Consider the following 24,984-nt stretch of genomic DNA (forward strand, 5'->3'; position numbering starts at 1 on the left):
ATTAACAGGATCATTGATGACAACAGATCCATTTGCACTACAGTTAACCACCTTTAGTAAGAAAAACATGATCAGGAGTTTTTCATAATATTTGTCACAGGCACAGACTCACAAAGTAGGTAACACATTTCTCCTTTTAAAATGTGTTACAGTAGCAAAAATATATTAAGATCAAGTGAAAGATATGAAAGGAGAGTGTTTACGTAGCCCCCAACAACATTTTAGGGATCTGACCCACATCTGGAGTATCTACCGACACATATGCTTTAATAAAACATGACAGGGCAATTCTGATGTTTCAGTCCACAAAAGGTAAACAGCTTCATTATCATAACCATCAAATTATTCCATTTGTGATCAATTAAATGCCACATTTATGCCACCATTACTCTTCAAAAGCCGGTCATTTTGTAGCGTCATTGGAAAAGTCTCCTCTTCATGATCCGTGCGTCTGCAGCCGGGGCTGCGATGATGCCGTCTCTGCTGCGCCGTCATGCACCGTAACTGTAGCACCAAGATATGATGGAGAGAGATGGAGTGGTGGTGGGGGTCTGCTGTTTTTGTCTACCGTGTCGCGGCAGTTTTTTTTTTTTTTTAACCACTTACTTCCACACCACTTCTTTCATTATGCTGATCTGTGAAGTGGAACGTAACGCTGGTGGAGTAGTGGGGTCAGGGGGATCCCGCTGCCTAGATACATACAGTCTAATATTAGAACGTTTCCTTGATTTGTTAGCAGCATCTCTGCTGACTCCAGCGCACATGGCAACAGAGCGTCCAATAGGATTTCAGGCAGCCGCTAAGCCCCTCACTCTGTATAGCAACAGTGGCATCCTTCGCTTATTTATTTATTTATATAGTTTCTTTCCCACCGACTCATTCTCAGGCGTCCCTGTGAGCTGTCAAACTGTAAAAAAGAGTTGCAGAGAGAGGATCGGTGCTGCGTTGACTTCAGCACCACGTCTGAACCTCTAATGCTTTGAGTTTTGATGACTCAGGAGCTTCCTGCTTTTTACAGCTAATCCACTTAACCTGGATATCTTGCAGAAGAAGTGGAGTTTTGCCACGCACTTAGAAGTCCAGAAAAAAAGTCGGCAATGTCGTGGAGAAGACCTGATTTGCGAGGACTTTAGTCTGAATGCAAGACTTGATGGGAGGAATGGAATCGTGGGATAAAGTGGAACTTGCAGAAAAAGGACAACAAGCGAAAGGAGATGATATTTTTTTAAAAACATGGAGGACTTGGCAGAAGAGGCGGTACGGGATAGGAGGAGTGGGAGGGTTGAAGAATATGGGATGGCGTGAGGACTGTGGCCGATGGTTGGTTTGATTTGAGCCACGTGTGCATCCAGCGACGTCTCTTTGCCGCTTCATGGATGCCGATGAAACGTCGGCTTCGTCTGCTGCCCGGTCTCTTCTGTTTTGACCCAGGTAGGTTTTGCTGCATCCTGCACCGACGACCACCACTCTACAGAATGTTTAGCAGATCGTCCCTTCGGACAAAGTTGCCATTTTTAAGTTGCGTGCTCGCTTAGTTGTCGTACCTCTTCGTCATTAGCGGCTTAGGTATGTGGGACGATGGAAAGCTTCAAGGCGTTACGCAAATATGGCGAATGTCAGACGTCCCATCTTTGGAACGTATAAGCTGACATTTGCGTTAGCAACCGCTAAAACAAAAAACTGTCACGCAGTCATTATCGATCGGGTACATACGACATTACTGGTGTACGTCAGGTTGATGTCGTAACATCACAACACGCAACACTTTTTTTTAAAAACTACGTCACATTTTGGTTAAAGTGCAAGATCAATATTGTTTTATTTCAATTGCAATATTCCTTTTTTCATTTTAAGCGCTGACTTCATTTTTACATCTCATGTTAGCTATTTGGAGATTTTAACCTATTTGAAATACCCCGTCGTACCAGATGGTGGAATCCAAAAGCTTGCCTTGACCAACAAGTATTAGGGAATTCGATTTTCGGTAGGGTCACAAAATTTTATTTGGAAGCTTAGCGCTTCATTGATTGCGCATCTTCGTACATACGTTGAGGACGCCATTTTCAGTAGCTCTACTTTTGAGCCGCAGTGTTGCATGACGCGTTTAATTCAATGTTAGCGTTAATTAATTTTTTTTTAAACTATTTATCATATCTTTTCACAATTATAACAATTTCAAACATGCTTTTTTTAATTTTAACACTAATTTCGTGTGATCCCAAGAGTTTTGAAAATAAATTAGAAAAATTGACTTTTCGTAGAATCCTGCGGGGACTGCAAATTTAATCAAGACTATACACACAGTTTTTTCCAAATAACTTCATCTCATTACCAAACTATGAGATTATAAACAGCTGACTAATCCCGGTTGTTTGGATGAAGAGGATTTATCCGCATACCCATGAATTCTTCAACACGCAGTCAATAACACAACGCTAAACAGTCATGTTCTAAACGCTTTTGCAACCACTTCCAATTAGGCATTTTCATTGGATTTTTTAAGATCAATATATATGACAGCGTTGCGAAACGCATACTCACATAAACTAGACAAGATACAACGATTACTCTAAATTACCTTTTGTGGTGAATTAAAACTAAAAAAACGTGTGGGAAACAGCTGGAATTTGCTTTTTTCAGTTCTTAATTCCCGTCGTCATCATCTGAAAACATTTATTTGGATGAAATTATTGTTTTTAACCGTTAATATTTTTTTCAAATGGTAAAGAAATAGTTGCATTTAAACAAAAAAATGAATCCACTTCCATGATTTTAGATTTTATGATGCCAGTTTTGGAGCAAACCAGCGATCTCGTTCCCTAAAACTGTCCTCTCTCACAAGGTGACGCGAGAGTCCTTTAGGAGGAATCATTGGGTGCAGTTTACGGCTCAACGACTAGTGTCAGAAAATAAATGAACCGAGCACAAAAACATCCTGCTGCTGGTCAACTCTGGTCTTTCTGGACATCTTCAGGTATGGATGTGCTCAGGAGGAAGACTGACGAGCAGAATCATTCATGAAAAAGACTATTTAGTGTCCACGCAAAGATGCCAAGTCATCGCTCGGCTGCAGGATGTGGTTAAAGGAAGGATCGGAGCTTCACGACCAACGAGCAGAGCAGCCATGAACTCTGTCCCGTCGCCTTCTGCATCATCGGCCATGAGTGTCAGCTGATATTATGTGATCAACCGAACTAAGGCATCCTGCGACTTCACCCGCTCCATAAAACTGGACTATTCAATCATTGATGCAAAAATGGCCGACCAGGGTTTCCCGCTCTGGAAGGAGGAGGACGAGCTCCAGCTGGCTGATGAGCCGACGTCATCGCTAGCGTCCCTTTGTCTCACGGATGACAACGTTGACCAGATGGGGGATAATCCTGAGCCCCGTTCTGAGCGACCTCTAGTGACGTCATCACCGCTGGACCAATCGCAGCCGCAGGTCGACAGAGCAATTGCCATTAGGCCGCAGACGTCCACAGAAGGTGAGTGACGAATGTTTGATGTTGGCATGACAAGAAGTTACAGCAGAGCTTTCTTTATGTGTGACGACGAATCACCTTAGTTTACCTTTTCATACATTCATTTCTTTGATTACCAAGCCATGTCATAGGTTAAAATTGAAACAGAATTTCTGCCTTAATTTAGTTTTTTCTCCCCCTAATAAATAAGCGTTGGTGAAATCAAAATTTGGCTATTTTTAGCTGCTCTTCTCATTTATCTAGTAGGTAATCCTGTAATTTTTTTTATAAACTGTTGACATCAGATCGCAAAAAAAATGTCTTTAAATAAAGGTTCGGCAACCGCAGACTTTGAAACAATGCACCTTAAATTGTGATTCATAACCATTTCTTTAGATACCACACCGTCAAAACCATAACATCTCACTACACATCTGGTACTGAGGTGAAGTCACGAGTTAGTGTGAAAAGGAAACTAACCTGATAACTTGTACTTTAGCATAGGTCATGGTCATTGGTCATCGTTTGTTACATGGTTGTGCCGCAGCCTAACAGCACGAGGATCACAGGTTCAAATGTAGCTTCAGGCAACTTTGAGTTTCGGGGATTCTTGAACTTATTTATTCAGTTTGTGTGTTCTTTCTGAGCTTGGGTGTCTCTCCACTTGACCACAAAAAGCTGGGATGGATTCCAAAGCCCTGTGACCCCATTAAAAGGAATATAACCGTTGATGGGGTATTTTTGTTGTTTTTTGTTGAATACATTTCTATCAACAATTTGGCTTGGTTTTTATGATGTGTATTTCAGAACATTAAAGGGCATCTATAAAAAAAATGTCAAGAAAGCTTTCTTTTAAACTACAAAAGATTACATAATCAAACCATTATAAACCATTTTTGCATGTTTTTTATATATATATATATATATATATATATATATAAAGTTAGCAAACAAAAATCTTCACACAACACAACAAAAACTGGCTCAACTTTTATTCATTTAAAATTTTGATTAATAAAAACATTTAATTTGATGTTGAAAATCTAATTGAGGTCTTCGTTTGAGTTTATAATAGAATAGAATAGAATAATAGAATATGTGTTATGTTTTGATAAACTGGTTTGAACCTGTTATTTTCCACAAGTTCAATTACTTACCTACTTGAGCAATACATTTTATAAACTGTAAGGCATGCAACACGGGGAGAAAATACAAACTCCACATAGAAAGGTCACAAGTTGGCTCCCTTCTGAACTGGATGCGAACCAGTAACCTTCTCCCTGTGCCACTATTGGAAATTAACATTTTTAATTCATAATGCCTTTTGTTGTTTCAACAATACACACGTGCCTTAAAAACATTAATTGACATGAGGAATGTTTATAAAGTAATAATAAAACATATACATATATATATATACACATATATATATATATATATATATATATATAGGCTTAAATAACAAAATATGTAAACAATCATTAGGTATATTTCTTGACAGAGAGATTTCCTCAATTATACGAGTGATATTCTCATCAGCAGGTGATATTTGGACTCTGAGGTCCATATAGTGCATATATTTTGTGTTTATTTGCCCTCAGTTTCCAAGTCACCAATCCCGGGGGTCGTGGATCCAATTAGATCGTTCATATATGTATTGTTTGAGAGGATAGTCATGGTAAGAGGATTAACAGCTTCTGTCACCTCCAGACCTGCGCTTTGAATGTACTATCACAACTCAACTACTCACAGAATATATATACAGTACTGCGCAAAAGTTTTAGGCAGGTGTGAAAAAATGCTGTTAACTTAGAATGCTTTCAAAAATGGAAGTGTGAATAGTTCATTTTCATCAATTAACAACATGCAGTGAATGAACAGAAGAGAAATGTCAATCAAATCAATATTTGGTGTGACCACGCTTTGCCTTCAAACCAGCATCAATTCTTCTAGGTTCACTTGAACACAGTTTTAGAAGGAACTCGGCTGGTAGGTTGTTCCAAACATCTTGGAGAACTAACCACAGATCTTCTGTAGATGTTTTTCAAATCCTTCTGTCTATTCATGTAATCCCAGACAGACTCCATGATGTTGAGATCAGGGCTCTGTGGGGTTCATACTATCACTTCCAGGACTTCTTTCTTCTTCTTTACGCCGAATATATTTCTTAATGACATTGGCTGTATTCTTGGGGGTCGTTGTCCTGCTGCAGAATACATTTTGGGCAAATTATACGCCTCCTTGATGGTATTGATGATGGATAAGTATCTGCCTGTATTTCTCAGCATTGATACCATTGATCCTGACCAAATCTCCAACTCCATTTGCAGAAATGCAGCCCCAAACTTGCCAGAACCACCATGTTTCACTGTTGCCTGTAGACACTCATTATTGTATCGCTCTCCAGCCCTTCAGCGAACAAACTGCCTTCAGCTACAGCCAAATATTTCACATTTTGATTCATCAGTCCAGAGCACCTGCTGCCATTTTTCTGCACCCAGTTCCTATGAGTTTGTGCATAGTTGAGGCGCTTCGCCTTGTTTCCAGGTCTACGATCCTCAATGTTGCCCGTTTCTTTGTGGTTCTTCAAAAGAGCTTGAACATCTTGAAACCCCAGTCACTTCATGACTGCGTTTCAACCTACTTGTGAAATTGTTGATCATTTGCACCCGTTTGGTATAATTGGTTGATCATACACATCACTAGAATACTACAAAACAACTGACTTTGTGCAAGTGTACCTTTAAGAATTGATGCTGATTTGAAGGCAAAGGGTGGGACAACAAATATTTAGATTTCTCTTTTGTTCGCTCACTTTGCATTTTGTAAATTGACTAAAAAATATATATTATATATATATATATATATATATGCTGTATATATTTCTATTTTTTCACATCTCCTAAAACTTTTGCACAGTACTATATATATATATTTATATACTTTATATATTATGCTAATGACTTATAACCATGAGCGTGTCCAAATCTGGGATCAATTAAATACGCGCGTTTACGATCAGATCCGATTGTTCACCGGGGTTTTACGAACCTTGAGTAGGTTTTAATGTGCAAATCTGTGCAAGGATTTATTCGCGCTTCATGAACGAGACCTAATGAGCTCGGTTCATGCTGCGAAACTCATCAGAGGAAGGTTTACTTCTTTTAAATTAAAACAGATATGCCAGGATTCATTTGTTTTGTTTTTTAAACGTATAATTTTTTTAAAAACAGAAACGCTAATAAGAACACAACATAAACAGAGGTTGACGTTTTAAAGGAGAAAGACGATGCATGCTACGACAGCAGCTGAAGAAGAACCTTTCTTAGTCAAGAAGACATCTTTCACCTCTTCTTTTCTGCCTTTGTGGCCTTAATGCAAGTTCTCCTGAAAATATAGGTTAATTTGTTTTTTATAAGTAAAAGTTCATAAATAAAAAGCTCCAGACAATTGATACTTACTTTAGAAATTATATGCGATAATAAAGTGACTAGTGTAATGCCAATATGAGTGTAAGAAAGTATCAATACTCTGAATTATTGCAATGTTTTCTTTCTTGTTATTGTATGGATAATGAAAACGAATGTATCATTTTTTTTAATTAACAATAAACATGCAAATATTGATGCCTTTTGTTTATTTTTGTGTTGCTATTAAACTTCTGTCTGTCAAATGGCAGCAGTCACAACGTCCTTTGTAACTAAAGAAAAAATGAAATCCTGCAAGATCCCATGACTAAGGACAAGAGGATACAGTCACTTTAAACAGCTATTAAAGCTGATGTCTGGGTATATTTTCCTTTCAAAATAAAAGAAAGCAGTGATGACCCTGTCAAGAGTCATGTATGCCAATTATTCATCGCTAGTACTTATACTAGTACTCTACAAATATATCCATGTTCCTACAGTATCGCATATACATATTTGACCGTTGCACCTGTATGGTGATACATATCGTATTGCCAGAGTCTTGCCACTACACACTACTCATTTCAAATTATAAATATTCAAGTTGCAAATCATTTCAGAATAGTCAGTTTAACTTTGAGACTGATGGAGTGAGGATGGTTAAGTTATCTTCACTATAATAATCTACTCAGTTAATGTCTTTATTACCATGTCATTAGCACTCGCTAAAGCTATATAGAGAGAGAATGTGGTAATGACAAGGAGTTTGAGGGCAAAGTTGTCCACCTACATTCTAAATGTGTAAGATGCAAACAATTTCAGGCAAGTTTTAACAGATCTGGGAGTGGGTTAATAAGTATACGCCCCACAGATGCAACCACAACATACATGTCATTCCTGCTGCATACTGGTCTGTCGGCAGCAGCAACCTAATGCATCTGCATAAATGCCAACGCGGGTGTCGAAGGGGATATTTACTGCCGTCAGCATTTCTTGCTCTCAAACACCGTTCAGTGTCAGTGGGCAGAAGAGAATTATTAAACCAGATGGTAATTTAAACTTTTAGTGCGGACCATAAAAACAAACAGCTCTAACTTTTCAGGCGGTCATGGCATCTCTACAGGCAGCTGTTGTTTGTGAGGCGAGGTCGAGCTCTAAGCAACACCGACTCTGGCCGAGTGTGTCTGGATGTCGAGGAGTGCCAGTTCTGGTATTTTAGGCAGTCAGACAGTGTCACCTGTCAGCAGACTAGTCTGGACAGAGTCTCCCACATGCTACGAGCTACATAACCAGATCTTTCTTCAGAATCCTTGTCACTACTTCGGCAAACAACACAAACACTGAGGGCAGACTAACAGCGACAACTTCTTTTGTTGATGTTGCAGACTTCCTGGTGGGCCAAAAACAAAACACGGCTCATCCTCAGACCGGGTTCATGCAGGAATTTTCCCCGATTGCAGATAATAATGTACTTGGAGGCTGGGAAGTGGCTCATGAAGGAGGTAATCTTTTTTTTGCATTGCTGTGTGAACGTACGTGACAATTGTGCCTCAGATGTCTTAAGAAGTTTGTGAGGGGATTACTATCAGCGGCTGGATTAGAAGCTCTTTATAGAGGCTTGATCTCAATAATTAAATGTAGGAGTGTGTCCCTTTTTTAAGAAGATTACAATGTTTCTACTAAAATGCTAAAACGTATAATAATACACGTAAATATCACTTTTCTATCTTTTTACACCCAATGATAAACTATGCTAAATGTAAGCTATTCAAAGTGAAATTATGTTTTGTTGCTATTGAAATATGATAATTAAAAACAAAAAGAAAAATTTCTCATGTACCCTTCCAGTGTCTATAAAAGTGTATCTTTCGTTTTATGTATTGTCTGGTCAGAGCATCAATCAATGAGCAATAGAACCAAAATGATGGCGGCTTGTGAATCTGGAGTCGAACTTTGTCAGCTGTCTGATGCAGAGTGGTACTGGGGCCACATCTCCAGGTATTCAGAGGTTTTTTTATATTATATAAAAGAGCTTTTGTCTATTAACATACAAGCGTGATAATTTGTCTTCTTTAGTTATAAACTGAATCATAATGTCCACATGCATACACTAAATATGATTAAATTGAATTAAACAAAAACCTCCATATGAGATGATTCATTTCATCCAAAGTGTTGAACTAATATCTACATGTATCATCTTGTGATGAACTAGAGATGAAGTGAATCAGATGATGAGAGACACTCCGGATGGAACGTTCCTGGTCCGGGATGCTTCCAATAGAGTCAAAGGAGAATACACTCTCACACTCAGGTAAACAAGTCTTGGGTCCTAACGGCGGCACGTTCAAGAATGTTTACAAATGTATTTATATTTACCTTTCAGACAGCTGGTTTATTTGTTCTACTAATCATCAGAGATCATGTAACCCTTCATAACTAGCACAATACACACCATAAGGGAGAAAAATGTCTAATCTTTTAAATCAGAGTTACACATAAAGAAATACACTCAAATGTAATCCAAGCTATGCCTCCTCTCCCCGCAGAAAAGAAAACTCCAACCGACTTATCAAGATTTTCCAAAGTGGAGGAAAGTACGGCTTCTCCGAGCCACTGCTCTTCCCCTCTGTGGTGGAGCTGATCCAGTTCTACCAGTGCAGATCACTGGCCCAGTACAACTCCAAACTGGACACACGGCTACTCTACCCAATTTCCAAATACCAACAGGTGCTTCCCTCAAGATTCATTCAGTACGTTGTATCTTGTCAGGATTGGACTTTAAACATCTTTTCTGGTCTGGTCCGAGCAGCTGGTTGTGATGGAGGTGGAGCTGGATGCAGTCAGAGAGCAGCTGAAGATGTTTCAGGATCAGTATGAAGAGAAGAGCAGAGAGTACGACTACCTGTTTGAAGAGTTTAACCAAACATCACAGGTACAGCTGGCTTCAGTTTTGTTTCATGTACTTTGATTTTCTTTGTATCTACTATATATGAGTATAACAGGATAAACATCAAACCAGGTTCAATTCTAAAGTAAAAAACATACAAACATTTTTAAACCTCTTTTATGCAGGCAATTGAGATTTAGTAAGTAGACAACAGTGCAATTTATTTTTCTGTGTCAATATAATATATAGTACTCACAAGAAGATTTATTTTTTAATTAACTTAGTCCTAGGAAACATATGGGCAGTTGATGGGCCATTTTTGAAAATGTTTATTTTATTTAGTTTATAACTTTGTGCCACTGGTAACAACTATGTTGACATTTTTTACTAAATACTTTCCAAATGTAAGAAACGTGTCAAACTCAAGGCCTGCTTAATGGTTTATGTAAAACACCAAGTAGATTCATGTTCATTTTGACCTATACAAATGTTGTTTTGGTGAGATAAGGCACAGAGATTATTGATATCAACAATTATACAGAGATATAGATAATATAATTTATGGTAAATCATTTTGAGTGTTTTGAGACAAGCAAAATTAAGAAGGATTGAACTTCCAAGAAAAAGAAAATATCACATTTATTCATCTGGTTATAAACGTTTTGTTGTGCCTGCAAACTTGTTTGTTTGAATTATCTTTATTATCTTTCACGTCAAATAAATAAAAAACATTTTAAAAAAGGACTGTTGAATGACAGTATTTAATTTCATATTGCTACATCAATCAGCAGAGGTGGTAGAATTTCACTGAAACTTCACAAAAATATTCATATATCACTGATGTTTCTTTTAGGAACTGCAGACCAAACGGACGGCTATAGAGGCCTTCAGCGAGATCATTCGGATTTTTGAGGAGGAGTGTGAAACACAGGAACGCTACAGCAAAGAATACATTGACATGTTCCTCACGCTAGATGGCAGCAAAGAGACCGACAAGTAGGTTTTCAATACAATCCTGAACTTATTTCTGCACCATGAGAACGCATTACAAAACGGCAAAAACTAAAAATGGTGTTTCTTAACATTATACTACCATCTTTTTTTTTTAGAATGTCCTTTAATTTCCTCCATCATCAACAGTGCGCCTTGTAATCCTGTGAGCCTCATCTATTAATACTGATTGAACCTAATGACCGCAAACAGATTTTATCTGGTACATGTCGCTTAGAAATCGGACAAAATGTTGGTGAACTACAAAGTCGCACTGCGCTTAACACTTTATAATCTGGTGCACCTTTTATATGAAAAAAAAAACGTTGAATGATATTGCGCCTTAGTGTGTCCTGAAAAATAAGGCACAAAGACGAAGTGACACAAAGAGCACATGGGAACCTTTCTGTACAATTTTTCAATCAATTCGTCGTTTACTCTTCAGTTTACCGTGTCAAACCTACGCCGCTTTGTAAGAGGGCCGTATCTAAACCGGAGCGCCTCGACTTACTGTAAAACTTTATTTGTCCAAAAGCGTGACAAAGTATCACAAAGAGTCACGGATCCATGAAAACAGTTTAAACTGAACACATTCATTATTTGTGGGTGAATTACTACAAATTGCTTGAAGAGTCGGATCTGGCTTGGAGGGCTTAAGTTGAATAGCACTGGTCTATAAAAAGCACAGTAGAAATGTGTACAAACAAAGCTTTGCAGATTATATTGCAAGTCTATATTATTTCGTTTTTACCTTTGGTAATAGTTTAAAATAATTGATCTGCCATGTTTTCTATCCTCTCCAGGATTCAGAGCTCGGAGGATCTGCAGGCGAGAGTGGAGGAGATTCACAACAGTAAGAAGAAGTTGGAAGAGGAGCTGAGGCAACAGGCGCTCGCTCACATGGAGGTTGATAAAAAAATAAACCGGCTGAAGCCTGACCTGGTGCAGCTCAGGAAAATCCGGGATCAATACTTGCAGTGAGTCAAAACGTGACAGCAGTTGTTGAAAAGTCTCAGGTCCGGTCACGGGTACGGGACGACACAATGATTGTTTCATGTGCATAATCTCAGATGGATCAACCAACAAGGCGTCAGACAGAGTCAGATCAACGAGTGGCTCGGCATCAGGAGCGAAGAAGAAGAGTGAGTATCGATCGCTGATGGAACGCCTTCATTTACTGAGGCTCTGTGGTTCATGTTAACATGTGAATGAAACCTCCACCTCAATACAGCCCGTACACTCTGGCGGACGACACACACCAGGAGGAGAAGAGCTGGTATGTGGGGACTATGAGACGGAAAGAAGCCGAGGAGCTCCTCAGGGGACGGAGGGATGGAACCTTCCTCATCAGGGACAGTCAAACTCAGAGAGGCTCGTTTGCCTGCTCCGTTGTGTGAGTACCTCGTCATTACTGTTACTTCTTTTAGCAGGGACTCTGAGATGTACAGCAAGAACCTCTGACACACAGAGATACTAAAAAATAAATAAATAAATAAGCCCAGTAACTAGAAGAGCTGTGTATTGGCAAGAATCTGGCGATACGATACACATGTGACGATACGATACATGTGTGACGATATGATAGGTATCACGATACATGTGTGACAATACAATATATTTGCAAAACTGTAACAACGATATATTGTTCCTTTTAAAGAAACAACACTTTTTCTGGCTTTTGCAACAAAGAATTGAGCAAATACTTTTTTCTAATCAAATGTGAAAGTGCTCTGAGGAAAGTGCTTCTCAATATATTATATATATATATATATATATATATACTGTATATATATATAAATACAATTCCAAGTTATTTGATTTATTATTCCTTTAGAAAAAAAAATTGTATTTAATAACTTTGAATTAAAATTAAATGTTATTTCATATATATATGTATACAATTCAAGTTATTATTTTTATTTTTATCATTTGATCTGTGATCAACAAGATTTAAAAAGTTAGTTAGTTAGAGCGTTTAACGGTGTTATGAGTAAATTTAACTTGTTAGATATATTTTCTGTCCTGAAGTTTGTGGAATTGAAATGTAACGCTGACGTCACACACCAGGAACTCAAACCACAAATTTATTGCCTCGTGACTGAAATGGATTTGACACAGAAACGGCAACACTTGATTTATCTCATTAAATCTTTCTTTTCTCAAGGCAAAAAAAAAACAGGTCAAGATATCTCAATAACTTGGGAAGATAGTTCTACTCTAGATATGACTGACCTCCTCAGATCGACAATATTTCCAAACCTACTCCACTATTTTTGATACCTTAAAGGGTTAGTTCACCCAACATTGAGATGTGACTAGTTTCTACTCACCCTCATGTAGACTATAAGTGTTATCATTTCAGAGTGATCAGCTTCTTTTTGGAGTCACTAGCAAACACTCCATACTAACGCAGTCCGTACTACAGTGGTCCTGCTTTTATTACAGGGTCAACATCCGGAATATGATCAACCAAATCTGCAATATGATGAGTAAACAGTGTATTTAAACTGGTGTTTTCTGGCATGTGTTTACAAAATGAGAGAATGTCTCTTGTTGTGTAAACCAATCATCACAGAAATGAGAAAAAAATGTTACACAATACTGCTCCAAGGTAATAGCATGAGGTAAATTGAGTCTTATTGATTAAGAACGTAACCATTAAAGGTTTCATAATAAACAAACAGAGGAAGGAATGTCCTACAAAACATCCACCAGCGACTAGAACTAGCACTAATCACCCGTTTTATGTTTCTATTTTAATGTCTCTCCTCATGCAGAGTGGACGGGGAAGTGAAGCACTGTGTGATCTACAGGACGGCCAAAGGATACGGCTTCGCTGAGCCCTACAACCTGTACTCGTCTCTGCGAGAGCTGGTCCTGCACTACCGACACACATCCCTGATCCAACACAACCAGCAGCTGAATGTAACTCTGGCCTGGCCGGCGCTCAGCCAGCAGCCCAGCTGAGGCGACACCAGCACGACGACACACTGACCGCACTTTCCCTGAAGCAGCACTGTACGTTAGCACCCAGTTTCAAACGAGAACTCGTGAGTGTGACACCATATGTGATATTTTTGCAATTTTAATGTCAAGATTTGGATTTATAAGAAATATATATTCGTACGATGTCTCGATCGAAATTCACTTTTCCAGGAGAAACAAAGAAAATAAATAATTGTAATCGTCGATTTCATAACTTAAGAAAGAAAAAAGAAGAATAGGTCCTTAAAGCACTTTACAATGAGCTCAGGTGTGTTTGGGTTTTGTCTGAAATGGTTTGTATCGCTTCATTTCTGCTGAAGATTCTGTTTTGATGCTACAATTATCACTTAATACGATTCTTCAAATTGCTATTTGCACTTGCAGCTTTTCAAAGCACAACAGGAATGAAACGTCTACACAATCTGACTGGATCGTTTCACAGGAGAAACTCTGCCATAAATCATCATTTTATCGATTTTTCCAAACCATTTAAATGGTAGTGAAGGTTTTTAAACAAACAAACAAACATGGACATGTATAGTTAATTTGCCAAATGAAAACTCTTCATTATAGAGCCTAAATGAACAAAAGCAAGAGTATTACAGATGCTACTGAAAGCCAATTTTAGAAAATAGAATTATCATACTTTTTGTTGTAATCCCAAGTCACAGCATTTCTTCTTTGCGTCTCATAGGTAATGTTTCACATTTTCACAGAGAATATTTTGACAGCCCTCTACCTAAGTCTTGAGATACTAGAGAGATTGGAACAACTGTGCTTCTTCGTCTCTTGGCAGTTGGAAGTGGAACACATTTGAGATTGCATAGAAGATCGTGCCACTGGGATCTTCATTTAAAAAGAAGGGAAAAAAGCACTTTATCAGACGCAGTTTTTTTTCATGACATGAGTGAGGAAAAAGTCAGTCTTAAAGCAAAGAACCAACTTCCTAAAACGAACTAAACTTGGTCCCCAGAGAATAAGGGATGAGACGGCAAGATAAAACTTGGCTGATACTTTTAAAGAAAGCTCAGTTGTCAAAAAATAGAATATTAAATGATACAATATGAGTTAATATTCTATGCTTGTAGCACTCTTAATTCTCATAGAACTGTGAGATGATTAGCAAAAAAATGATGGGCTTGAAGGTTTAAACATTCTTTAAAAAATAAGTAACGGATTTTCAAATGATACCAAAAGGCTTTTAAACATTCATGAAGACAGTTTTGAACTTTTGATATTGAAATTCAGCTTAAAAGGAATAGCAATGTCCAACAAGAGGCTTATTGATTGAAGCTGGGTCGCTCTGAAATATTTAATAAACATTTTGTCTATGAGTTTTCCGTTAAGGATCCTCACCAAAATATCTATTAGTTATGGCAATGGTGTCTTCATATACTGCCACTATTTGACTTTTATTTTGAAAACAGGAAATGGAAAATAATTTGATAAATCACTTGTTTAAAATTATGAGAAATAAATAGTATTTGATAATGGAAACCTGTTTTAAAACTTGACCAAGGAATGATTGTTGTGTGCATTTGGCACAACATTCTGAAAACCATTTCTAGTCTGTTTCACATCCTACAAAAATTCTGTGGACACATTTACTGTGCCAAAAATAAGTCTTAGCAAGTCCTGTATCAAGTGCAATACCAAATTAAAATTGAAAAACTAGATTTACCACCTTAGCATTCACTGTTCACTCATTTTCTAGAACCATATTGTCGTTTTCCTTTTTAATGGGAGACAGGTTTTAAAATAAAAGATGAACAATCGCAGTACGCGAGAACCCCTTTGTTAAAAAAACAAACGTTAACTTCATTCTCTTTGTCTTTTGTTTAAAGCTGTTATGGAAACCCCATTGATAGAAATATAGTCACGAAAAACCTCTAGACAAACTGACCGATCATTACGCCTTTTGAGCAAGAAAAACATTTGAAACAAGTTAATCACATTATTTGGGGCACACAGAGTACAATTCCAAACTGGATTTATCCATGTCTATGTCAAGTCAACAATCCAGATGATTGTTATGTTCTGATACCATCGAAAACCATCAGGAATTTAGAGTGTGGACCCAAACCTTTGTCCAAATAATCGTCCAAGTAATCCTTCATTTTCTCACAAACACACAACCGTGCATGGCTGCGACTACTTTTTCCGTTCCATTAGATCTTTTTAAATGTAGTGGCCTTGTTTATATTTGCCTTTTTTTTTTACATGAGCAGCAGCATCATATATAGATGATAGATTTATTCCATTCTTCAAACCTTAAAGAATCTTTAATTAGGTTTGTTGTGAGTAAAGAAAAGACCTGCTATGTGCACTTTATCGAAAACATATTTTTGCACTCTTGATGTGGCATACGTTTGTTGATTTTTGTAACATTCTGTGAAAGAGCACAACGAGTGAAGGGTAAAAGGAGATAGTGAGTTATGCTGCATGTTATCTGACCGTCTCGCTCAACTCTTATTACTAATATTTATGTGAAATAAACTTAAAAAAATGTCTAAAAAAAAAAGGTTTGATGTTCATCCAGAATTAGTAGATTGTCTTCAAGCCTATTGTCATACACACAAGTGTTGCTTGAGTGAATACTATACTAGCATGTCCTCTTTAAAATGGCTGTAATTTGTTTAGCTCATCAAGAAGTATTATTAGTTTTTTGGATCAAATATTTACAAGAAATGCATCAAAACCTTGTTTGAGTGAATTAGCAAATTTGTAAAAAGTTGTTTGAAAAGATTAAAAAAAGACAAAATTAATTCAAGATAAATTGTTTTAAAAAATACCTTATTAAAAAATATGCATGCTAAATTCTAATTAATATTGAACCCTCGTTTCCCTTCATTATACAGCGAAAAGAGGTTAACTGACATCTAGTGGTGACCCAGCAGACTGCAACTTATGAAAAAAAAAGAATTGACACCGAACGAAGAAAATAAGAATGAGGAGTCAATGAGATTTAACTTCAATTTATATACAAATACTAGAGAAACCAATGACGGGTAAACTCAAAAAGAATTACAAAATATTACAATTTCAGCAGTAGGTAATGAGCCACTAGAGGGCAGTCCAACATCAAACACTTGCTTTTCTGATCCAGCAATGAGACTGTTTCAATTTAAGGTGCTACAGGATCAACAGTATGAAGCCCCATGTGTGAGTGTTAGACTGTTTATACTTTTGTTCATCCAATAGTTTACCTAAACACTTTATTTTGGAAAACAAATCGATGTTTATTGTTCGGTGGGTGAGTGGGTTCAAGGTTTGCACACTAGTATCTCGTGTGATGAGATGCAACAATCATTTGAAGACGTTTACTGTTGAAAGTGTATTTTTAAAGGGTCTAGAGAGCTTATATAGATTTCCATCATGTGGATCAAGTTTGAAAAAAAAAAAACATTAAAAAAAATATATATATATTTTTAAACGTTTGTAGACGATTTGATCCGGTTCATGTTGTACGTGTTGGTCATTGTCCAGTTTCCAGTTACAAACCAAAAATATCACAGGGGTTGTGTCGTCAACAGGCACTGTTGTACAGGACTTGAACACAAGAAAAATATGACAAGAATACAGCACAACTGTTGACTTAGGTATACGGGTATTAATCATGACGATCTATTACGGTCTGCTTGAGTATCACCAACACGTCTCCTGATGAACCAGCATGTTAACTGTTTAATGTCACTCTGGACCAGGGCTGCACGGTACTTTGTCAACCCTTGAGGTATAATCCTGATATATCTTTGATTTCTATTTTAATCACAGCATGATACTGATTGTTACGACCTGTAGCCACACTTGTACTCCCTTGCAAAATGTATATTATATAGAACATATATATATATATAACTTGCATGGCCGTAGTTGCATTTAATGTAACAGATTAATACTTCATGCTCAGTAGAATTTGTTTTATATAATTTATGTTAACCAACTTTAAATATTATTATGTTACACATACAAGACAGAATACCTCATTCACGCCTGTGAAAAGTTTCTTCCCCCCCATATAATTGCACCTATTTTTTTTAAAATATAGATTGAAACCTTTTTTTAGCATTTGAATTAATAGCACAGTAAGCAGCAGTGTTACTGCCTACAGTGTAATACCAAGGAAAGTTTGTTCTGAACATCAGAAAGAGATTGATCTTCAAATCACTCTATGATCCACACGGCTTTTCAAAAACACCACCTTATTGAATCATCTGTCCCGTGTTCCATAATTGCATTTTCCTGATTCTATTAAAGTACATTTATCTGTTGTTGTTTTTAAGTTATTTTGCTCACTGATACAACAGTGGAGAAAAAAAATATTCGACCACTTTTGTCCTCAAGAAAGAAAAATGTACCTTAAGTGGTAGAAAGCATTCAAATCAACAATGAATTAAAGAAATTGATTGGTTTTTTTCCATATGAGAAATTGAAATTTAAAAAAAAAGTAAATTGTTTTAATACATTTTGTGCCGTTATCTTGCAGCCCTGGTCAAAACCTCCGTAGGCGCTAATGTGAGCATCAAGAAGTGACATTGTAGTGAAGCCAAAGTATATCAGTGTGTGATCAGGATTTAAGTATAACACCGTCATGCGTCGATAAAAGAACCATAAAGACAATCGTTCCAGCATCAGCCAAGTAGCTTTAGTTCTCTTGATTGTACTGTAACTGCCTTGCATGGGTGTTGTCATGGAATAAAAATGCACTAAATGTTTCAATTCAACCAACTTAAACACAAACTTTCATTTTTAGCAGAACAGATCGGTGATGTAAACACAGAATATTGTGCAGTTTGACTGGTGATGTCTGGCATGTGGATTTATTTTTTTGTATTTGGTTCAAGCACAAACCTTCAAGGCTCATGATTCAAAACCCTGAAACAGATTCTCATGATCATTTTACTGTAACTAACTGTTGAATCCAGGGAATAAATAGTTATAGTTTGGTAATAAGAGTCTATATCTGTGGTCAAATACCTCGACTTGTCTCTGTACTCAAGTCAACTCAAGTTCCTGTTACTGTAACTTTTTGCCGTCATGGCTGTAGATCTTTTTTGTTTTGATCTGAAGTTAGCAGCAGCTAGTTAGTAGCTTATCTGTGAGGACAATACTGTTATGATACATGTTTACTGCATCAAAATATGCAACAACATTGTGCTTTTGGATATTGGAGTAGCTAGTCTCTATTTTAGAGTGTGTTCAAATCTGATGGTTTGAAATATTTTAGGGTATAAATGTGTCTCTTCCCACCTTCATTGTTTGTGTATGCACCTTGAACCCCAAAATAAAGTTGAGAATATTACCAGCTGTGGTCTCAGAGAATGTTATTTGGTGACTTGTTTTTTCGAGAAGATTTGTATAAACCATTTGTATAAACAAACAAAAGTATTTGTCAGTCTGATCTCAATCTAATCCACATTCATTGCACATAAACCTGCATCTTTTCTATATACAAGTACGCAGAAGATATTTTAAAAACAAGAATATATTTGAATTATTCAGTAATTTTTTTTTTACCTTTGCAGAATCTGTCCGGGGCTACTCAGGACAAATCACTGACATTATTTCTTATACTATCATCACAATTTAAAATCTGAATTGTATCCATCTTCACACTGGAGTTTGTTGAAACACAAAGATTGTATAAGAAAATAAGCAGTTATGTGTGGAAAGGACTTAAAATTACAGGCAGCTAAACACTTCATAGTTTCAGTAATAAAACATTGTTTATAGTTACCTTATAATCAAAAAATAACAGACCAAGAACGGAATGATGTCCTACCTCTTCCTGGAGAGAGGATTCGTAGGTAGAATGGACTAAGAAACTTCTCATTGCAAGGACACATGACGACAGGCAAGTTCACTTCCTGTTAAAAGATTTCAAGAAAACATTTAAAACTTTTTTACTCTTAATTTCATCATTTTACCTTCTTTTTATCTACCTCTAAAATATTTTGGGCCAACTCGGCTCTTATTCTTCTGCCTATTCCTTGTTAACCTTCTTACTTTTCTGCTACTTTATGTTCTCAATTGACAAAATTGTCAGTGATGCCCTGTTTGCTATTCTAGAATTTCACATCATTGGTTGTCCTAAAGTCACATAATAACACTCGTAACTTAAACACATTCTTTTAGCCCTTGCGTAATCACAGGGTCAAGGTGACCCGAACAACCTCCAAGGGTTAAGACAATCGTCGACATCTATCTTCAGAGGTCCGTCAATGGTTATTTATTGTGTTTTTTCTTTTTTACATCCCATTTGTGTGACTTCATTTATTTGAGCTACAACTTCATATTTCCAATTTGACTTTTTGTATTATTGTATCATCATTAGTTGTGTCATAAAGGGTTAAATAAATAGAATAATACCTCAGATATAACGTTTATAAATAAGATTAAAAAATAGCGTCTCCATTTTACAGTCTAAATATTAACAATATAACGTCGAGAATAAGCGTTAATGACGAACCTTTCGATGCATCTTCAAGCCTTACGTTTTATAGACACACTTTCTGCATATTTAAACTTAACTTCTACGTAGCTTTCAACTATTTGTTCATTTTTCTAACTTTGTAGGTTGAGCTAACGAGTGCTTTTGCTAAACTGCCGAGCTAACTTGCTACAACTAGCTAATTAGCACTACACCTGTCGTACGGAGAGTCATGAGGCCCAAGTTTAGAACACGTGAATAATATTTAAAGTTTCGTTCTTAATATTAGTATTACTATTAAAATATTTAGACAGCTTTCTGCAGCATTGGTGATGTGTATAGAATAATTGCTTGACAAATTATGAGCGAATTTATAGTTGAAAACAAAACGTTTGGAAACAAAAAAAACATTTCTAAATGTGTTAAAAAAAAACAACAACTAATTCTTGTTTGTTTTTTTGTTCTGAACAATTTTGAAAACCGAGAAAGCAATAATTTTGTCATCTAAATCTTTGATATTATTGTATACTTTTATTGCTCAACTACATGGCCATGCTCTTTCTGGAACTCTTGTGTTGTTCTCAGTTTTATCTTGACCTTTAAAGTATATATTTTAGTGTGTATTGTTTTGATTGTTTAAGGGCTTTGTGGACCTGGTCTGGAAAAGCGCTATATAAAGATAAATTACTTACTTACTTACTAATGACCTATTTTCTTATTTATATTTCATCATCTGAACATGATTTGAATGTTTATTTTGAATAATATCTATTGATTACAACTTGAAACGTTTCTTTAGAGAAACTATGGAAGTAATATGTTTTTTCAGATGACATTAAAGATTGTTACAGCCAAGAAAATATACAAACTAAATAAAAAAAACGGTCAGAGAAAGTGCAGTCTCAAATAAAGATTAAACACAACAAATAAATGACATGTTTTATCAGGGATACGGTTAGAAAAATGCAATATATTTTGTGCTATGAATGCATCAGCATCAGCTGTTATTAATCAGCTGATGATAACTCTGAGGAGGAGGAGGAGGAGGAGGAGGAAGAGGAAGGGCAGCTTGAGTATTCCCTCTCACTGCAGCTGCACGCCTTCATTCTGCTGTCCACCATGGATCTGCTGCGACTTCTGACCGTGGTTCTGCTGGTCTGTGTGGACCTGAGCTGGTGTCAGGATGTGCAACACAAGAAACCATGTAAGTATCCACCGTCCCAGTGGTGCCGCTCTCTGGAGATCGCCGTCAAGTGCAGCGTAAGTGCCTTTAAAATGAGTTTTACTTTAAGATAAAGTTACTCATGAGTTTTTACATGCATCAGAATAGTGGTAAAGTTATTGCTTTGAGTGTGTGTGTGTGTGTTCAAAGTGTGTCTTAACAAGAGTCACGCTGTGACTGAAATTGGAGGTTGAAGGTTCCTCATGAGATCATCGAAGTTACCAAGTGTCTTAGCATTAATTTGAAACTATATGTTCACCTTAAATCTCAGTACATTGGAAACATTCATATTTATTTTTTAACAACGTCATATTTTCTTTACATGTCATACTCTAAAAAGGTAGGTTAAAAATAAAACTGTTTTCCTATTCAATTCAACTTTTTTTTTATTTTATGGATCATGTAAAATACATCTGTAAACCTTTTTTCAAAATGTATTTCTGCATTTCTATAAAAGATGCATTTGATAATATTGACGTTTTTTTCATGAACTTTAACTGTATGGTTTGTTTGTGTTGTTTCTGGATTTATATACAAGATAAAGTTATTCTTTTAATTGTAAATGTTCTTGTAAGACTTTTTTTTTCTGGATGTCTTTTAAAGACAAATTTAGGTTTTTCCATCAATTGTAAATATTATTTAATGACATTTTTGTTTCTGGATTTTGATTAAAGGTCAACCAATGTGTTGGTTTAAGTGTGTCTTAACAAGATGTTGGACTCTATTGTACTCATCAGTATGTGTTTGCACCAAACTCTCTCTTTATTTAAATATTTAGATTAGAAATGTGCGTAAGCCCCGCCCACAAAAGCTTTGATTGGTCAAGCATCAGGGTTTGTCACGGCACATCAACAGAAGTCTCCACCTCCAAGGGACTCATTGTATAACCAAAGTGTGGCATGATTACAGCTGGCTGGAGGAGTGAAGCCATTATAACGTCATAATGGACTCCTCGTAACTTCTCCTTTGCCGAGATTCCAGACGGCAGAGAACTTTTTAAAGTAATAACTTTAAAACATCATCATGATGAGAGACTTACTGCATCTTGGAGAGGAAGACTTGCATTAAATAACTTTTTTTTTTAAGTCTGTAATAAATCTGCTCGTGTTGACTTCTCTTCAGTGGCAGAGACGGTGCCTGGAGTTGAACGCCACCCGACTCTCCACCGGCGCTCCACCAGTGTCCGTCACGCTCTACTACGAGAGTCTGTGTCCGGCCTGCAGGCTCTTCCTCACCGAGCAGCTCTTCCCCACTTGGACCATGTTGAAGGACATCATGAGCGTCTCTCTGGTCCCCTACGGCAACGCTCAGGTGGGACATCAGGGTCTCGCAGGGGGCGACGTGAAGTGTTAACATCTCTTGCATGTTCTCTCAGGAGGTGTCGTCGACTAGCGCCCCCTTCAGCTGTCAGCATGGACAACCGGAGTGTCGTGGAAATATGATCGAGGTCAGTCAGGACTCGATCATCTACCAACAGAAGATCATCTATGACTCCTTTATTCTTTTATTCAGGCATGTGTCCTTCAGCTGGCTGGACACTCCGCCTTCCAGATCATCTACTGCATGGAGTCTTCTGCTGAAGTGCTGAGCGCTGCCAAACCTGTGAGTCAATGCAAGGATGGGCGTATATTTTTCTCAGTTGGTGTAACATGTCGGACGATCATTACACACAACAGGAAGTCAAAACATTATTTGAAGGACCAGTAGTATCTTTAAAATAAGGCAGTGGGCCTGATCTTAACTTGCAAACCCAACACCGTATATAAGGTGTTACTTTCTCAGTGACGGTGACTTGAACAGCTCCCATATTGCTTTGCCGCCCAGCCACAGCCATCAGTCAGCTATCAAATGATGTTGAACTTCAATACAGTATTGTCACGACCAATCAGCCGTCACTGAATATTGAAAAGCATCATGGGGGTTCACTGTTTTGTTTGCACCAAAAGTAAGGTGTGTGTGCAGCTTCCCTTGAAATCCTAGGGTTTTGTTGATGATAAATCAGTAACCAAGAGAACCTCAAATATGGCATAACTAACCTCTTTGAATGAACCAAAATAACGTCAGTGTCTGCAAAACTAGAAACTATTTTAGTCTAAAAAAATATTGTTTTTGACTGTGATGCAAATATTAATTGATGAGTGGTCACTGCAAAAAAGAAACCTTGGGAACTAGTTGTGAGGGAAAAGTTATGACCACAAGCTGGCCACAGAGTGTAAAGACTATAACTTCATGTCCAGTGGTGTCTGAAGTAGGATGGTCACTTGAACCGTCTTTATTTTATGTAAACCCATTACGTCGTGACTCCAGCGTCGAAGCCAACAAGGTTTGTGCTCAGTGTCTGCAGCTGTACGCCCCGAGCGTCTCGTGGAAGAGCGTGGAGTCCTGTGTGTCGGGAGGACTGGGCCGAAGACTGATGCACGCCAACGCCGCCAGAACCAGGAGTCTGACCCCGGCACACACTTATGTCCCCTGGGTGACCTTTGATGGGGTACGGCACAGCAAGAGTACAAAACAATAAACCGGGTTCATAGATTTATATTGGGGTGTTTTGTGTCCTGCAGGAGTACACGGAGGAGAACGCAGACCAGGCAATGTCTTCGCTCTTCCATTTGATTTGCAAACTTTACAAGGTGAGTGTACTTTTCTCATCTGGAATGAATATTGAAGAGTAACAGGCGACAAATCCTTCAGTTTATCGATCATAAAGGTGGTTATTGGTATCAGTAGAGGTGGTGACCATCTTTTTAATATGGCCCAAACACAAATGATGCCTTAAATAAAAGAAAATGGTTCAAATTAAGTGTCCAAAAACATTTTCTTTATTTTTTTTGAACATTTGAAGCAACTTTTTCCTAATTTTGATTAAAGCTACTTTTTTGATTGAATAGGAATCCTATTCAAGTAGATTTTCCTTTTTTATTATTAAAAAGTGATTTTTATTCCACTTAATTTCTGAACTGAATGCATCATTTCAATAAATTGAATCATTTTTTTTGCGCCTGAAGGCATTTTGTAAATTTAAATGCCTGTATTTTAAATGATGAATCTTTATGTTTAAAGGGGAACTCCTGGTCGCTGTCATTGATGAGCAGTTTCATGGATTTTTTTCTATTTTTATGACATGGGATTTAGGCTCATTGACCTGCATCATTATATGAAGGCCAAACAAATTGAGGGATAATGATGGATTAACTTGGGGGCGGCGGATCTTCAATACTCAAATATGTGCACTTACAATGTTAATGGGTGCAACCGTCACAAAGAGTAAAATATTCTATAATATAAGTAATTTGATACTTTATTGTTATAATGGGCCTCAGCTGAATTTAGAGAATCTCTGAGGCGGACCGTAATTGTGAAGGAGCCAGACCGACTGTTTGATTATTCAATTAAGTCTCAAAATCCAATTTCCAATGTTCAGTCATGAGACTGTCTTCTCTTCCAGGGCGTGAAGCCGCCGGTCTGCACCGGAGCCACCGTCAAACTGGACCGAGGCTTCTGCTGAACCTTGCGAACCAGTGTGAGAACCGTTGTGAAAGGTTTTTGACTAACAACAGCTGGAATGATCCATAATCGACAAAATCAATAAAGAAGTCAAT

General features: G+C 37.3%; 2 protein-coding genes across 3 annotated transcripts; both read left to right on the forward strand.

The window, feature by feature from the left end:
* Positions 1-528: 528 nt before the first annotated feature.
* Positions 529-16,035, forward strand: LOC148086657 (phosphatidylinositol 3-kinase regulatory subunit gamma-like). 2 transcript variants are annotated; one of them, XM_087784832.1, is made up of 12 exons: positions 529-1,431; positions 2,843-3,485; positions 8,254-8,370; positions 8,761-8,866; positions 9,084-9,182; positions 9,418-9,598; positions 9,681-9,803; positions 10,612-10,754; positions 11,552-11,725; positions 11,819-11,890; positions 11,980-12,141; positions 13,526-16,035. In XM_087784832.1, exons 2-12 carry the CDS (start codon positions 3,257-3,259, stop codon positions 13,713-13,715), a joined length of 1,596 nt encoding a protein of 531 aa, XP_087640958.1. In that variant the 5' UTR covers positions 529-1,431; positions 2,843-3,256; the 3' UTR covers positions 13,716-16,035. The 2 variants fall into 2 exon arrangements, with proteins under 2 accessions (XP_087640958.1, XP_087640959.1); XM_087784833.1 differs by having other exon boundaries at positions 2,975-3,485.
* Positions 16,036-19,506: 3,471 nt separating this feature from the next.
* On the forward strand, positions 19,507-24,890 carry ifi30b (IFI30 lysosomal thiol reductase b). The gene is made up of 8 exons (XM_087783015.1): positions 19,507-19,540; positions 21,179-21,423; positions 22,508-22,696; positions 22,761-22,832; positions 22,898-22,987; positions 23,721-23,873; positions 23,947-24,015; positions 24,831-24,890. The coding sequence occupies exons 1-8, from the start codon at positions 19,507-19,509 to the stop codon at positions 24,888-24,890; spliced, it is 912 nt and encodes a 303-aa protein (XP_087639141.1).
* Positions 24,891-24,984: the final 94 nt, after the last annotated feature.

Source organism: Callionymus lyra, chromosome 2 (assembly GCF_982586985.1).
Source record: "Callionymus lyra chromosome 2, fCalLyr1.hap1.1, whole genome shotgun sequence".
In the NCBI taxonomy this organism is placed as follows: Eukaryota; Metazoa; Chordata; class Actinopteri; order Syngnathiformes; family Callionymidae; genus Callionymus; species Callionymus lyra.